Raw genomic sequence first — 18064 nt, 5'->3', positions numbered from 1 at the left:
TTTTTATTTTAATCTGTGATTATGAATTTTTTATTTATTTATTTAGTTTTTATTTATTGGACACCCCCCTACATCCTGTGTAAGGTGAAGCGCAGAAGCGTTTACAGCGCCCAACAGGGAAGCATGCTAAGTTCATGCTTGCCTTTATGTCTCATGAGTTAAGGGCGTAGAAGCCTGAAGAGTCAAGAGCGTAGAAGCCTGAAGAGTCAATGGTTTTATGTCATCAAGTTATTGGAAGCTCCAACAATTTGTCCCTGAATACGAATTCGCAACTTTCGATTTACAACAGGTACCTACTTTACTGCTAAGTGAACAGGGACCAATGAGGGTTAGGAAGTATGTCCAAACAACTTTTCCACCGAATGGGTTTTCGACCGCATAAGAATGACCTTACTGGGTGCGGTTGCCCAGTCAGGTTGGCTATGTAGGGCACCTTTTCTAGCCCCCTCTCCATGTGGGGTGAGCAGAGTGGTTCCTCGAAAGGGCTGCTCAGTCGCACAGGCAGGACCGGACTACACTGCTGCCTATATCCCAGTGCATAAACGACCATCTTATTTTTTATCTTTTTATTTATTTTTTTTTTACTGGGATTAGCTCACCCGGGCACAGGTCACTCACCCACATCGGGGCCTGGGGAGCGAAAAAATGTAATAATTATTCATAGTAAATAAAATTTATAATAAAAAGTAAAATAATAATGATAACAATAATAATAATAACACTGTAATAATAATAATGATAAAGAACTATAAAGAAATAAAAAAAAAATCAATAGTGAGAAATGCTATATGAATGTTGTGTTGTCAAGTAAAAGAAACAATTGAGACCCTGCAATTGTGTGTAAATGAGGCAGAAAGTCAAATCAACAACCTGGGACTTGGTAAAAATTTTTGCGATGCCATATGGCAGCAGGGTCTACCATTAGACAACACATTATGCTTCCAATATCTTCCTAGGCTGTAGTACCTCCCTGTTTGGTAGCTGCCTACTACCTACTACCCATGTGCAGCGTTGTAACTAGAGACTTCCGGCAGTCATCTCTGCCTGTCCCCGTCGTCACTCGTCCGTCGCCACACACACACACACGGGCAATATACATGCAGTATGAGTATTTATTAATATTCAATAATTCGTGAATAGTAATATGTTAAGCAAGTTCTGTTCCATTACCTACTGTAGTGTTGTTTGTATGCAATTTCAGACACACTCTTTACGTCATGACGCCTTCACTCAGCACTCTGGTGCCCTCCATGGCAGTCGAACGCTGGACGTATTTGTGACAAGTTGGTGATAGTGTTCCCCCTTTTACCACAAGGGGTCCACTTTGTGTGTTACAGTCACTCGTTTTTTAATATAGTTTCTTATATATATATATATATATATATATATATATATATATATATATATATATATATATATATATATATATATATATATTTCATGTAAATCCACAATGAAAACGTGGATAAGATAAATCTTGATAAAATCACACGGGAAAATGGAAACAACGGAGTACCTTAGCTAAGGTACTCCGTTGTTCCCCAATATATATATATATATATATATATATATATATATATATATATATATATATATATATATATATATATATATATATATATATATATATATATCATTCAGATCTCTGTATCATTATTGGCTCGTGTTAAGTGAGAAGAAGCGAGTCTGACCTGTTGCTGTGACCAGAAGTCTTCACATCTAATTTACCTAATAACTGGGTTTGGTTTGGTGGTGTAAGGGAAACACAGTCAGGTATCAAACTGTTTTCTATATTTTATTAAAGATATAAAGATACATGTTAAGCTAGTAATAACACTTATAGACTAAAGCACCATGATACAGGCAGGGGTGAGTCGCGGTCGTGGGACATCTCTCAAACTTACACGTCGTCTCTACTGTACAGTGAAGGTCTCCTCTCTGGCCTCACGCACTTGTAAACAAATAGGCAAAAATAACTAGCTGGTTGTTGTTGGTTGGTTTAAAAATGTAACACTTTTTTTTAAGTAATGCTCTTTTAAAGTACAGGAAGGGAAGGAAGGAAGATTAGAAGAGGGAAGAAAATAATAACATAAAAAGAGTAGGCAGTGATTCATTATGCAATGGGAGATCCAGTGTCGTGTGAGAGACACACGACACTGGTCCTATTGCTAAGAGAGACACAGCCCAGTGGTGCGTCTCCCTGGAGGTTGTTGGTTACTGGTGGCGTGAAGCAGCAGCCTTGCGTCTCCCTCCCTTGCGGCCACGGCGCTTCTTCCCTCCACGTTTTTGATGACGCTTGCGGCGCAAGCGTCGACGAAGAGCGGCGGCTTCCTTGCGAGAGACAGTCGCCTTGCCTCCTGATTTGACGTCTGCAAAGTCGGTGCCGTCAGCGTACATGGTGTCATCCCCTGTGAAGGCGTAAGCTGAAACAGAAGACGAGCCATCTTTATCATCTCGAGTAGTAGAGGGGCTTAGCCCACCCTCCAGTGGGAATGGTAGCGGCTGGGGGCGTGACGAGGTAACGACGGTGCGAGTCACGCCGTATCGACGCCTGCTGCTACTTCTGGTGGTAGTGCTGCTGCTTCTACTTTTCCCGCTACTCCTCAGCAGGCCATTGTTTACATCGCCCCGGGTCGGCAGTCTCTCCTCCACACGCGAAAAGTGATACTCGTGTGTGGTGCTGCCGGTACCTCCAGCACCCCCGACACCTTCCACCCCGCCTCCCAGGGACCTACGACCCTCTAACCCAACAGTGAAGGGCAGAGGGGAGGACGCTGTGCCCCCACCAACCACTTCGTCTGTGTGTCCCACTACATCCTGGCCGTAGGAATGTCCCACATAGCTGAATCCTCCCCCTTTAGGTTTAACTGGCGCGACAGTGTTCTTACGGTGAGAAGAAGAGTTGTTGGTGAAGATCCCTAAGCCGTAGGTGGTGGCTGGGAGCTCTGGCGGGCCTGACTGCAAACCTCCGGGGCCGCGCAAGTAGTTGTAAGAGTACGACCGAGAAGAGGAGGAGGAGAAGCCACGAGAGCCACCCAAGTTAGTGCCAGAGCCTCCAGGGTAGCCAGAGCCTGAGCCAGCATCACCAGAGTAAGCAGAGCCAGAGACAGAGCCGCTAGAGTAACCAGAGCGGCTGGTTGTAGAGTTGTTAGAGCCGCCAGGATAGCCGGAGTCACCTGAGTAACCTGATCCACCCGAATAGCCTGATCCACCCGACCGAACTGATCCACCCGACCGACCTGATCCACCTGCATGTTCTGATCCACTAGAGTAACCTGATCCAACTGCTTGCTCTGACCCTCTAACGTAACCTGATCCACCCGACCGACCTGATCCACCCGACCGACCTGATCCACCCAAGCGTTCTGATTCACTAGAGTAACCTGAACCACCCGACCGACCTGATCCACCCGCATGTTCTGATCCACTAGATAACCTGATCCACCCGACCGACCTGATCCACCCAAACGTTCTGATTCTCGAGGTAACCTGATCACCCAACCGACCTGATCCACCCGCATGTTCTGATCCACTAGAGTAACCTGATCCACTCGCTTGTTCTGATCCTCTAACGTAACCTGATCCACCCAACCGACGTGATCCACCCGCATGTTCTGATCCACTAGATAACCTGATCCACTCAGCTTTTCTGATCCTCTAACGTAACCTGATCCACCCCGACCTGATCCACTCGCTTGTTCTGATCCTCTAGAGTAACCTGATCCACCCGACCGACCTGATCCACCTGCATGTTCCTGATCCACTTAACCTGATCCACCCACTTTTCTGATCCTCTAGGTAACCTGATCCACCCGACCACCTGATCCACCCAGCGTTCTGATTCTCGAGAGTAACCTGATCCACCCGACCGACCTGATCCACCAACCGACCTGATCCACCCATGTTCTGATCCACTAGAGTAACCTGATCCACTCGCTTGTTCTGATTCTAACGTAACCTGATCCACCCAACTGATAAGTCCACGCGTTCTGATTCACAGAGTAGCCTGATCCACCCGACCGTCCTGATCCACCAACCGACCTGATCCACCCGCATGTTCTGATCCACTAGAGTAACCTGATCCACTCGCTGTCTTGATCCTCCTAACGTAACCTGATCCACCCAACTGACCAGTCCACCCAAGCTTCGTTCTGATTCACTAGGTAGCCGATCCACCTGACCGTCTTGATCCTCGCATGTCTCTGATCCACTAGAGAACCTGATCACCCACTTTTCTGGTCCCAGAGTAACCTGATCCACCCGACCGACCTGATCCACCCAAGCGTTCTGATTCTCTAGAGTAACCTGGATCCACCCGACCTGACCCTGATCCACCCAAAAGTTCTGATTCACTAGAATAACCTGATCCACTTGAATAATCTGATCCACTTGACCGACCTGATCCACCCGACCGACCTGATCCACCCGACCGACCTGATCCACCCGACCGACCTGATCCACCCAAGCGTTCTGATTCACTAGAGTAACCTGAACCACCCGAGGTGCCAGGCTCACCTGGGTATCCAGATCCACCCGACTGACTTGATCCACTCGAATAATCTGACCCACCCGACCGACCTGCTCCACCCGACCGACCTGATCCACCCGACCGACCTGATCCGCCCGACCGACCTGACTCACCCGATTGACCTGATCTACCTGAATAATCTGATCCATCTGAGCGTTCTGATCCACTAGAGTAGCCAGTTCTGCCCAAATGATCTGATCTACCCGAATAATCTGATCCACCCGACCGACCTGACCCACCTGAGTAGCCCGAGCCAGAAACAGATCCACCTGACGTAATGACGCCAGAGGAACCGCGTCTATCATGGTCTGAGGAACCTGTTGGCTCGGTTCTCGTCCTTGTGGCTGACAGGTCGTAGGTTGAGGAGGAGGAGGAGGAGACGTCACCATCCAGGTCAGGATGTCTACGTCATCCAGGTCAGGATGTCTACGGCGGATGTCTAGAAGAGGAGGAGGAAGAGACGTCACCATCCAGGTCAGGATGTCTACGGCGGGAAGAGGAGGAGGAGGTCACCATCCAGGTCAGGATGTCTACGGCGGGAAGAGGAGGAGGAGGAGGAGACGTCACCATCCAGGTCAGGATCTCTACGGCGGGAAGAGGAGGAGGAGGAGGAGGAGGAGGAGGGGAGGAGGAGACGTCACCATCAAGGTCAGGATCTCGTGACGTCACCATCCAGGTCAGGATCGGCGGGAGGAGGAGGAGGAGGAGGAGACGTCACCATCCAGTCAGGATCTCTACGGAGGAGGAGGAGGAGACGTCACCATCCAATCAGGATCTCTCGGCGGGAGGAGGAGGAGGAGGAGGGGAGGAGGAGACGTCACCATCCAGGTCAGGATCTCTACGGCGGGAGGAGGAGGAGGAGGAGGAGGAGGAGGTAGAGACGTCACCATCCAGGTCAGGATCTCTACGGCGGGAGGAGGAAGAGGAGGTAGAGACGATCCCGAGATCACCATCCCGGCCAGATCTGGGGGAGGAGGAGGAGACGTCACCATCCGGTCAGGATCTCTACGGCGGGAGGAGGAGGAGGAGGAGGAGGAGGAGATGTCACCATCCAGGTCAGGATCTCTACGGCGGGAGGAGGAGGAGGAGGAGACGTCACCATCCAGGTCAGGATCTCTACGGCAGGAGGAGGAGGAGGAGACGTCACCATCCCGGCAGGACGGCGGGAGGAGGAGGAGGAGGACGTCACCATCCCGGTCAGGATCACGGCGGGAAGAGGAGGAGGAGGAGGAGGAGGAGGAGATGTCACCATCCAGGTCAGGATCTCTACGGCGGGAGGAGGAGGAGGAGGAGGAGGAGGAGGAGGACGATCAGGTCAGGATCTCTACGGCGGGAAGAGGAGGAGGAGGAGAGATCACCATCCAGGTCAGGATCTCTACGGCGGGAAGAGGAGGAGGAGGAGGAGACGTCACCATCCAGGTCAGGATCTCTACAGCGGAGGAGGAGGAGGAGAGAGTCACCATCCAGGTCAGGATCTCTACGGCGGGAAGAGGAGGAGGAGGAGGAGGAGACGTCACCATCAGGTCAGGATCTCTACGGCGGGAAGAGGAGGAGGAGGAGGAGGAGACGTCACCATCCAGGTCAGGATTCTACGGCGGGGAAGAGGAGGAGGAGGAGGAGGAGGAGACGTCACCATCCAGGTCAGGATCTCTACGGCGGGAGGAGGAGGAGGAGGAAAAGGAAGCATCACCGCGACGAGGTCCTTGAACATCGTCCTCCTCACCGCGGGTCATTTGGGTGTCGGACGTGAAGGAATCCGACACCGACACGGGCGACGAGGCAGTGGAAGGTTTATAAGAAGCAGAGGAATATGATCCTTGACGGACAGTATAGGAACCCTCAGCATTCCTGTTGGTTTGAGGGTCGTAAGTGTTGACAGAGTTGGAAGCGTAAGTGTCCCTTAAACCGGGTTCACTGGTGGTGGTAGTAGTGGTAGTAGTGGTGGACGCAGGGTAGTTATTGAGACCTGAGCCACTTCCTGTAGAGGGTCTGAGAGAGTTGACTGAGGCCTCGGATTCACGTGCAGAGAAACCGGAGCCCTGGAGGTGTGTCTCTTCAAGGGCGGTGGTGCCGGCATAGGAGGAGGCAGGGTTACTCCTCACGTCGTCTGAAGAGGAGGTCGTGCTACTAGTGGTTACTCTTGGAGAGTAGGAGGAGGGGGAGGAGGAGGAAGAGGAGGAAGAAGAGGAGGAGGAGGAAGAAGAAGGAGATGGTTTCCTCCTCCTCGACTTCCTTCTTGAAGTCTTCCTCCTGGTGGCACTAGCGGAGGACACACTACCTTGAGGGAAGGCCGGCAGCTGATTCGGGTTGGCTTCTCCACCGTCGTAAGTCTCAGCAAACGTCACCTTCTTGTAGGACCTGCGTGAAGACGTCCGGGAAGAGACCGACGAGGATGACCTCCCACCACCTCCTACTCCTCCTCCCTCCTTGTGGCTGGTGATGACTTTCTTGACGGAGGAATACGTGTAGGTGTTCTCCGGCAAGAACACCTCCTCGATTACGTGGATGACGCCGTTTGCACTCATGTGACTGCTGATAACCTCTTGGCCGTTCACCTGCAAAAACCCCAATATTCATTAGTGATAATTACTCCCTCAGGTAACTCATATTCTAAAGATACGTTGATGACAATACAGTAGTACCCAGTCTCCTGTGTCCCTAGTGAATGGTATTTCTTTGATTATCTCCTCTGAGATTACTCAAGTCATACATAAATTTACTGGAAGAGGTACATGAAGCCTCACCAGGAGCTAGATTGAGTCATTTATTTTCACATTTGATTATTATTTCATATAAACCCATAACAAATTCCTTTCTTCAACACCATAGGAGGACGCCATGTGTTCTCTCGCCACTTTACCAGATACTTAAGTGCCATATAATATATTGGTGTCCCAGAACTACACAGCTGAGTCACTGAGCCAAAGCTGAACGTTTAACAGAAAGCTTAAAACACGGCTGAATATTTACAACTGAGGCTACATGTTTTACTAATGTTCAGTAGAGAAAAAGAAAACGTTGACTGACCATCAAAACGTTGTTAATGTTCTTCTTGACGTCAAAAGGTCCTGCCATGCCATTGATGGTGTAAATGAGGTTACTCTCAAAGGACGTCTCTGGGAACATGTTGATGGCGACATGGTTCTTCACCACCTGCTTCAGATACTCTCCGTCAGTCCTGATCCTCCTCAGCGTCTCCTGGAAGAAGGGGCGAGGGGGTAAAGATGTTAGGCTTGTTGATAGTTCCCGAAGGAAGAGTTGACTGGGGTAATAATAATGGAAGGACCTCAGGCTACATAACAACATCTTCCTGGGACACACAGTGAGTTCAAGACAACAGATAACCCAACAGTCTCCAGATGACGACAGATGTTAGTGTTCATGACAGAGGTTGAGATAAGTGATCATAAGGGCATCTGAGCAGCTCGGAGGACAGGCGGTTCATACAATCTCCAGAAGAGGCTTGAAGGTCATGTGAAAAGTCTCCCGTTTAAGGTTAGAGTTGAGGGCAATAGAATCTACTGAAGAAGACAGACGCATAAAGTTAAACTGAGACGAAAATTACAGACTGATTCTCGAAGGATTTCCCAGAGTTAACAAAAAACGGAATGAGAAAAAAAAGACGACTCTATGAAACACAGAGAAGTGAGTTATAATTTAGAAATGTAGTTTAAATCTGACAATTCATTACTTTATCGAACACCTTCCCCTGTTACCTTCTCTTAAGACCCTTCCGTTTTACCTGCCATAACAAATTCCTCTTTAATTAGTACCAAGATCGTCTTTATTTACCTATGTCCATGGTTTCTTTATTTACCTGACTAAGAGCCTCTCATCTCACCTGGCTGAGGAACCTGAAGGCTTGGTCAGTAGGCACGAAGAAGGTGTAGAAGACTTCGTCGCCAGGACCCAGACTGAGCATGGTTCTGCCCTCTACGTTGACGGACTCTATCGCCTCCAGGAAGGTGCTGCAACACACACAATTTTAGACGATTACTTGAGGACATTTGTGTTTATATTTTCTTTATCTGGCTGTCAGGAAGAGATAGCTTTTGGTGACAGTGGTGGATAAATGATCGACGTGTTTTACTGAGTAGAGTGACGTAGTTGATAACAATGAGCACAGAGAGAGAGAGAGAGAGAGAGAGAGAGAGAGAGAGAGATTGTATTACAATGTATTAGCCATAGATTGTATTCGCCGTTGTCAAATCTATAGGATGCTGATCTGACTTTCTGCCTCATTTACTTTGACAACACAACACATACTGCATGTCATTTCTACCCTGATCTTTATTTTAAGTTTCTATGGTTTGATCTTCTTCTTATTATTATTACATTTTCTTCCCCCAGGCTCCGATGTGGGTCAGAGACCTGTGCCCGGTGATAATCCCGGAAAAAAAAAAAATTATATATATATATATATATATATATATATATATATATATATATATATATATATATATATATATATATATATATATATATATATATAAATGTATATACATATACATCTGATCTGGTCTCCAGAGAGTGCGAGTCACTTGGTTTCCTTCTTTCAACTGCGAAAACAAAAGCCATGTGGCACGGTCGTGTTGTACCTCCACCCCTTTTCTTATCAGGAACGCCCTTGGACTGGGTTAATGAGACAAAATACCTGGGTGTGTATGTAACTCGCACACGTTGTCAGATCCCTGAAGTCCGCTATCTTCGAGACATATGCTTTCGGCGTCTCGCTCCCCTCTCTACCATGTGCAGGGGTTCCCTTGGTGCCACCATCCCTGTACTTCTCACCATGTACAAGTCCTTTGTCCGTTCCTGTGTCGACTACGCCGCCCCTGCCCTCGTCAACATTAGTCGGACTGCTGTCAACCGTCTCGAAGTTATCCAGAGGAAAGCTGCTCGTATCATCCTTGGGGCTCCTCAGTGGACACGCTCTACTTCTCTATATACCGAATTTGGTCTTTCCCCCTTATAGGATCGTGTCCAGGAGTTTTTCTTAAAAACTGCCGTTTCCATTCTACGGGATCCTCGGGGCAACTATGTCCAAACCAACTTGACTCCTGCTGTCCGAGACCGACCTCCATCTAGAAGACAGTGGCGAGCCCTTCAGGAACACGACCTCCTGCCTGATATTGTTGTCACCCCTGCTGTTGGTTCGTCTCCTTCTCCCTGGCTGGATTTTCAACCTGAAGTGGCTGCCCTCGGTGGACCGCTCCCGAAATCCCAGGTGAACCCTGTTATTCTCTGCAAATACCACCTCTCCAGGATCGCCCACTGGTCCCCAGGTAGGGTCGTCCTCTACACTGATGGTTCTGTTGACCCCGCTACAGGTAGGGCCGGGGCTGGTGTCTACATCTCCCGTCCTGATGCCCCTGAGCCTATCAAACTGTCTCTCAGAGTTTCTGACGGGGCATCCTCCACTCAGGCTGAACTAATAGCCCTCCTTGCTGCCCTTCTCGCTGAGGAAGAAGCAGATGGTTTCTGCCCCTTGCTTGTCTGCTGCGATTCCAGGTCTGCTCTCGACGGGATCGCATTTGGATCAGGGGAAAATAAGGACCTCATCCTCCGAATACGAGGGTTAACATCCACACTTCAGGATGCAGGCCGTCCTGTGACATTCCTATGGATAACCAGTCATGTCGGTATCTTGGGGAATGAGGCAGCAGATGGCCTTGCCAAGATTGGCTGCAACAAGGCCACACCTGACTACGTTGTTCCTCGAACACTTTTACAGATTAGGACCCAAATTTGCCGCAAACAGAGAGAAGCTCGGGAAGCAGCCATCCCCCTGGACTCCCCGCCCACCTGGTACGATGTCCTCCGTAAACTTCCTGACCTCTCGTATGTCTATGGGAAAGGGTCGCGGAAAGTGGACGTGATTGCTGCCCGTATCATCATTGGGTATGACTTTGCTTGGGAGACTATTATCCACGCATCCCCTGAGCAAAGCTCTTGTGCATTATGCAGAAGACCCGACAGCAGCACCCTTATCCACTACCTCCTAAGATGTCCCCACACGCAACGCTTCCGTGACGCCTGCTGGACCACCACTCCACGACCCCCTGACGATGATCCTCCCCATACTGGCCAGATATTATGTAAATAACATTGATTATGTGTTAAAGGAATATCCTTCCTTCCTTAGGCTTTAGTACGCCCCTTTATAATATTTATACTGTATATACTTGTGACACTTGCCAGATGCTTCTGGTGTTATTGTACAGGGGTACCTAGTGAACAGGCTTTGTGTGAAATATAACAGAGTCTAGATCTGCTTTTAGTGTCCTTGTGGCCTAGCCGGTAAGCGTTCCGTAGTCCCACCCAGTAGGTCGAGGGTTCGATTCCTTGCTGGTGATGTCGTTGATTATATAGGACACCAATGACAAAAAGTGCAGATCTAGAATTTTATATTTTCATTAAAGCCTGTTATAGGTACCCCTGCATAATGACACCAGAAGCACTAGGTCACAGTATATATATATATATATATATATATATATATATATATATATATATATATATATGAGTTATCTACAGTACATTATACGACTTGCATCATCCCAGGCATAAGGCAAGTAACTTTCAAATTTTACTAGTTAAGTTCATTTTCATTTTTTCCAGTTAACTTGATTTTTAAACGTTAACTCGTTTAGTTAATATTTGTTAGATTAAGTTACATTAACTAGTCTGTGACCAATTAGCTAAGAGGAATTTTCGTGTGGATTAAATAACGTAATGACCCCAGCAGTGAGGGAGGGAGTGGCTCACTGCTCCTTTCTCAAGTTTGTTATGAGTAAGTCTGTAGAAGAAATAATTCTATATTATTGATTATATTTTTCTACTTAACATTTTTCACGACATGTAAATTATGTTATTATCACAGTATATAAAACACAATTATACTTTCTTACATGAACTATGTTACGATAATAACATTTCTGCCATCAAACATTATCATCACTTCATGTTTAAACTTCATATTCTTTCATTATCTCTTTATTACTCTTTATAAACATAAGAATTTCAAACCACTCACCACTATTCCGTCGGTGTGTTTTAGATTATATAATTGTTATTTTTTCTAAACAGTTAATCGATAATTAATCAGAGATAATCGAATAACTTGATAAAATATTGATTAAGTTAACCAGTATTTTAAAAACTAACTAGTCAAGTCAACTTAACCTGATCGTCAACTAGTTAAGTAAAGAAGATTACGATTTAGTTAATTAATTGCCCCATGCCTGAGTATAATCTTCTATAACAGAACAGACAAATTACAACATAGATAGATAGATAGATAGATAGATAGACTCACTTGAAGGTGTGGTCGGGTAGGGACCTAAGTATGTCACTGACGGACCGGTTGGATGGCATGATGACCTTGTTAATGATGTGGATGACGCCGTTCTGGGCCTCGATGTCCTTGTCGGTGATCTTGGCGTCCTCAACCCCAAGTGCACGACGCCACACCTGCAGACGCACTGGATCCTCCTCGTTCAGGGACATTATCGCCTGCAGGAGGGAAGGAAGGAAGGAAGGGGGGTGGATAAGTGGAGGGTTTCATGTAGTGCTGAAATATACTCATTGGCTTTAATGAATCACTGTAAGAAGTCTATGTGTTAGGTGTTGTGGAGAGACTTACCTGTGTGGTGTGAGTGTGTTGTTGTTATTTAAGTCTCTCTCTCTCTCTCTCTCTCTCTCTCTCTCTCTCTCTCTCTCTCTCTCTCACCTGGTTATCAGTGATAGCGTTAGTCAGGTGGCGACCGTAGGCCCCATGGAAGCGAACCAGCTGACCTGCCAGATCTAAGTCCCGACGGGCGTCGTTTAACACATTCGAGTCCAAAGCTGAGGACATAAAAATGTTGATTCCAGGGCTGAGTACAAATTCAGGGCTGAGTTCAAATTCAGGGATGTGTTCAAGTTCAGGGCTTAGTGTAACTCCAGATATGAGAACATGAATTAGCGAGTACAAGTCGAGAGTTGAGTACACGTTCAGAGCTGAATACAAGTTAAAGCTGAGTACAAGTCCAGAGAACAAGAAGTAATGAGAACAAATTCAGGGCTGATTACAAGTCCATCAGGTCATAGGTCTTGTAAATAGAACAAGAGGATAGACTTAAGTTACTTTCAGGATGAGGATGATCTCGCATACCAATAAGAGAGGATAATTATACCTTAAATGGGGTGATTATACCTTAAATAGGGTGATTATACCTTAAATAGGGTGATTATACTTTAAATATGGTGATTATACCTTAAATAGGGTAATTATACCTTAAATAGGGTGATTATACCTTAAATTGGGTGATTATACCTTAAATAGGGTGATTATACCTTAAATAGGGTGATTATACTTTAAATATGGTGATTATACCTTAAATAGGGTAATTATACCTTAAATAGGGTGATTATACCTTAAATAGGGTGATTATACTTTAAATATGGTGATTATACCTTAAATAGGGTGATTATACCTTAAATAGGGTGATTATACCTTAAATAGGGTGATTATACCTTAAATAGGGTGATTATACCTTAAATAGAATGATTACACCCTAAATAGAATGATTCATGAGGTACCGTCCCTATTCTTTGCACCCCCCCATTGTACCTCACACTACGTACCATACCAGGCAGCCTCGTCAGGTACAAAGAAGGTGTAGTCGCCCGTGTGGCTAAGAGTTTCCTCCAGACCCGCCTTCTTCACTAGCTCGACGAAGGTAACCAAGTGACGGCTCTCTGCTAGTTCGATCAGGTTTTTGGCTGACGAAGAGAGATAGATAGAGAGGTAATAGAAGGGGAGGGAATGAAGGGTTAAAGAAAGAAAGAGTGGGAAGAGGGAAGGACGGAAAGAGGGAAGGAGAAACGAAGGGAGGGTGGAGAGGAAGGAGGGAGGGAAGGAAGGAAAGGGGGAGGGAGTTAAGAGGGGAAGGAGATATGAAGGGAGGAGGTTGTGTGAGGTTTCTAGGTGGGGTGATTTTAATTTTTTGTCCCCCAGTAATTTATAAATTTTTAAGACAGTTCCAACATTAACCCATAATTTTTAAGACACTGTCAACATTAACCCATAATTTTTAAGACACTGTCAACATTAACCCCTGATTTTTAAGACACTGTCAACATTAACCCCTGATTTTTAAGACAGTTCCAACATTAACCCATAATTTTTAAGACAGTTCCAACAATAACCCATAATTTTTAAGACACTGTCAACCCCTAATTTTTAAGACAGTTCCAACATTAACCCCTAATTTTTAAGACAGTTCCAACATTAACCCCTAATTTACAATCCATAATTAACACGATCTGATAATTTCTCAAAACAATCAAGATGGCGACCGTCTTTACTTACCTCTATCGGGAAGAAGAACATCATCAATCATATGTATAATGCCGTTCTTGCCAAGGTTATAATTCCCTCTTAGCTTGGAGGTCTCGACGGATGCTCCCTCTATGTCACAGTTGAAGGTGAGTTTGTTATCAGATACAGTCTTCACCCGATGTTCTCCCGTGATGGCGGATTCACATATGACGTGGGGAATGACGTGGTTTTGGAAGAGAGCTGTGTGGCAGAGAGAGAGAGAGAGAGACAGATATTAAGAAACTGCTCACTCAATTACACGCAACAAAAGTAACAATTATAACCCTATCAATAATACTAAAATTAATAAGTAGAATAAAATAATAGTAAGGATTGATACTGTTAATAATAATAGTAATAGTAATAATAGACCTGCGTTACACACCCAATCTTGCTTCTCTGTCATTAATAATTTTTTCTCTCCTGGACTCTGGCAGTTTCTGGAAGGCTTCGTCAGAGGGCGCTAGAATGGTTATGGATTCCTGCATGGTGCGAAGGACGTTGATATAACCACTCTTTTCAAGGATCTCTGCCAGCACTGTGAACCTCCCATCCTATAGGTGGAATAGTGGGAGGTTAGGTGAGTCAAGGTAGGTGGATAGGTTTATTGGATAGACTAAACCAGGTGGGGATAGTGACAAGGGAATTAAATTATCAAGGAACTCCCTCTTGGGTATATGACAGAATGCTATTACAGGATGCTATGACAGGATGCTATGATAGGATGCTATGATAAGATGCTATGACAGGATGCTATGATAGGATGTTATGATAGGATGTTATAATAGGATACTATGGTCCGATATAGGAGTCCAACGAATAAACATTTCAGAAGTAAATAAGGAAGAAAACGTTTGAGAAATAAAAAAAAATGGGAAACGTTTGAGAAATAAATAAAGGCCAAACGTTAGATGAGACTCACATTCAGAATCATATCAGCCACGTTCTGCAAGATGCCTACAGAGGGGTCGAGAATGTTGTTGATTAAATGAACAACTCCATTAGTGGCGTGTTGGTCCTTACGAATCAAGAGAGCACAGTTGATAGTCGTCATCTGGGGAGAAATAGAAAATTACGATTTAATTGAATAAAGATGAGATAGATTATGAAAGAATATAAGACGAATACAAAAGTGATTAAAATTGAATAAAAAAAAAAAATGGGTATTTATGTATTAGTAATTATATCATTATTAACATGATAGATATTTTTTTTTCCTGTTAGTTAATGAATCAGTTACTCATTCGTTTAGCCAATCAATGTAACTTACCCCATTTGAATACTTGTTGATTCTAATGTTATGACCTTGATATCTCGTCTCAGCCATGGTATTTGCTTGGAACTCTTCACTGAGCAGCTTGGTAGGCAGGATATGATACAGCAGGATAGGATTGTTGGGGTTACCGCGATACGACTCCATCTGGCTCCTTAGTGATCTTCTGAGATTCTGTTTAGGGGAGGAGGTTGGTTGGTGATGAGTGAGTGGAGGTGGAGAGGTTGGTTGGTGGTGAGTGAGTGGAGGTGGAGAGGTTGGTTGGTGATGAGTGAGTGGAGGAGGAGAGGTTGGTTGGTGATGAGTGAGTGGTGGTGGAGAGGTTGGTTGGTGATGAGTGAGTGGAGGTGGAGAGGTTGGCGGTGTGTTGGTGGAGGGAGAGGTTGGTTGGTGATGAGTGAGTGGAGGAGGAGAGGTTGGTTGGTGATGAGTGAGTGGTGGTGGAGAGGTTGGTTGGTGATGAGTGAGTGGAGGTGGAGAGGTTGGCGGTGTGTTGGTGGAGGTTTAAGGAATTATCTATCTATCTATCTATCTATATATCTATCTATCTATCAATCTATCTATCTATCTATCTATCCCTGAAGTACCTACGTCGAAGGCTTCATTGGTAGGAGCAAAGAGCGTGTAAGCTGCAGCACCCTCTAGCTCCCCGGCCAGACCAGACTCACGGATGTACTGCGCCCATTTGGTCGCCCCAAGACTCTCTGCCGTTTCCAGCAAGTTCATCAGAGGCTTAACTGTAACGAGGAAGGAATGGGTGGGACATATTACAGCATTTACAGTATTACAGGGATGAATTAGACTGTATTTTCGTGTTATTTAATTCTATTTTGAGTGTTGGTTCGTATACCTGGGGTGTAATTTTTTTTCTGAAATCTTTGACTCGTAGAATAGTTATAAATTTTTTTTTACTGTATCTGTATTATTAATTTGGTGTTGTATTATTTTACTTTATGTATTTATATGATTTTTTTGTATTTTATTTAATTTTTGTAACCTCTTAATGTGTTTTTTTTTATATATATACGAATTTATCACGATATTTCATTGTGTCTAATTCTTCAAGTCGACAAAATATTTAGTAAGAGTGACTCGTTGATGTGACTCACCTCTTGTGCATCCATCCTCACCAGTAATTCGCTCAAATCCCTCACAACACTCGAACCGAATCCTCCTGTTGAGATTAGGGATTAGGGATAAGGTATAAGGTATAAGGTGAGATGTTGATTTACATGTATTTTACAATCATATATACACACACACACACACAGAGAGACACAGACACAGACGTTCATCAAATTAGCACATTAAACGCATCATCAATTCATCAACTCATTAATTCTTCAGTTAGCAAAACAATTCATCAATCAAACTCATCGATGTATCAGACTTCATCACTCAACTCATCAATCCATCACAGACTTCATCACTCAATTCATCACTCAATTCATCATTCAACTCATCAATCCATCACAGACTTCATCACTCAATTCATCACTCAATTCATCATTCAACTCATCAATCCATCACAGACTTCATCACTCAATTCATCATTCAACTCATCAATCCATCACAGACTTCATCACTCAATTCATCATTCAACTCATCAATCCATCACAGACTTCATCACTCAATTCATCATTCAACTCATCAATCCATCATCAATCCATCACAGACTTCATCACTCAATTCATCACTCAATTCATCATTCAACTCATCAATCCATCACAGACTTCATCACTCAATTCATCACTCAATTCATCATTCAACTCATCAATCCATCACAGACTTCATCACTCAATTCATCATTCAACTCATCAATCCATCACAGACTTCATCACTCAATTCATCATTCAACTCATCAATCCATCACAGACTTCATCACTCAATTCATCATTCAACTCATCAATCCATCAACTGTGGGCTAACTCACGTCTTGCGGCCACATATCTTGCGGTTGAGCCAGTAGCGACACTCCGTCCAAAACTCCAGTCCTGAGTTGGGGATTTCCTCTACCACACACGCGTTGGGCCTGTAAGGGAGAAGAGAAGGTGGAGGTCAGTGTTGGTGTGGTAGTGGTGGTCGTAGAGGAGCTGGTGGGGTGGTTGTAGTGGTCGTGGGAGGAGTGGTGGTTTAGTAGTAGTAGTGGTGGTGGTAGTAGTTGCAGTGGTGGTCGTAGAGGGGTTGGTAGTGGTTGGCATTGTGGTAGAGGTGGTGAGGGGGGAGAAGTGGGGGGTGGTTTGGGATGATGATGATGATGATGATGATGAAAATGATGATGATTGTGCTTAATATAAAATAATGTTTTACATAATAATATTTGATGATGAAAAAAAACTAAATAATTATTGACAGTAAAGAACAAATTAGATTTTAGTTGAAATTAATCAAAATAAAAGATGGAAAAAATTCTACGAGTTACGAATCAAAATATTTATCAACAATAAGAGAATTGGCGTATGTGATTAAGCGTCCAATCTGACAGACTCTCTCTCAGGACACAGCTGTTCACCGACGACTTGATGTCTGTTAGAGCACTTAGGATCTGACCGCCTACATCCATCCCCCTTCCTCCCTCTCCTCCCTTCCCCTCCTCCCCTCCCCTCCTTCCTCTTCCCCCCTCCTCCCTCCCCTTCCTTCCTCCCTCTCCCCTTCCTCTCCTTCACCCTCCCTTCCCTTCCTCCTCTCCCCTTCCTTCCTCCTCTCCTTCCCTTCCTCTCTTCCCCTCCCTTCCTCTCCCTTCCCTTCCTCCCCTTCCCTCCATGTCTCTCCATCTATCTTCTCCCTTCTTTCTCACCTTCCCCTTCTGTTTCTCACCTCCCTCTCTCTCCCTCCTTCTTTATCCCCACCTTCCTTCTTTCCCATCCCTTCTCTGTCTTTCCTTCCTTTCTCTTCTCTA

At 45.2% G+C, this 18064-nt stretch overlaps 1 protein-coding gene across 1 annotated transcript; it reads right to left on the bottom strand.

Moving 5' to 3' along the window:
* Positions 1–1774: 1774 nt before the first annotated feature.
* LOC121862659 (serine-rich adhesin for platelets-like) lies at positions 1775–17728 on the bottom strand. The gene is made up of 23 exons (XM_042360979.1): positions 17649–17728; positions 17099–17197; positions 16275–16339; positions 15757–15902; positions 15163–15339; positions 14815–14946; positions 14278–14446; positions 13884–14093; positions 13157–13294; positions 12261–12376; positions 11847–12043; positions 8370–8496; positions 7556–7726; positions 6122–7083; positions 5405–5644; positions 4986–5135; positions 4588–4907; positions 4252–4497; positions 4034–4077; positions 3770–3883; positions 3683–3718; positions 3437–3578; positions 1775–3383 (listed from the first exon to the last, which is right to left on the bottom strand). The coding sequence occupies exons 1-23, from the start codon at positions 17726–17728 to the stop codon at positions 2215–2217; spliced, it is 5250 nt and encodes a 1749-aa protein (XP_042216913.1). The 3' UTR covers positions 1775–2214.
* Positions 17729–18064: the final 336 nt, after the last annotated feature.

The sequence above is a fragment of the Homarus americanus genome, unplaced genomic scaffold (assembly GCF_018991925.1).
Source record: "Homarus americanus isolate GMGI-L3 unplaced genomic scaffold, GMGI_Hamer_2.0 scaffold31037, whole genome shotgun sequence".
Lineage (NCBI taxonomy): Eukaryota > Metazoa > Arthropoda > Malacostraca > Decapoda > Nephropidae > Homarus > Homarus americanus.
The sequence above is the reverse complement of the archived record's forward strand: the minus strand, read 5'-3'. Positions and strand labels throughout refer to the sequence as shown.

Excerpts from the sequence above, each read along its gene's own strand:
- LOC121862659 (XM_042360979.1), bottom strand. The coding sequence starts at position 17,728 with ATGGATGTAGGCGGTCAGATCCTAAGTGCTCTAACAGACATCAAGTCG. Across the intron at positions 15,340-15,756 it reads CTACCAATGAAGCCTTCGAC|AATCTCAGAAGATCACTAAG; the intron begins GTAGGTACTTCA and ends TCCCCTAAACAG. Across the intron at positions 8,497-11,846 it reads CTACCCGACCACACCTTCAA|CACCTTCCTGGAGGCGATAG; the intron begins GTGAGTCTATCT and ends TGTGTGTTGCAG.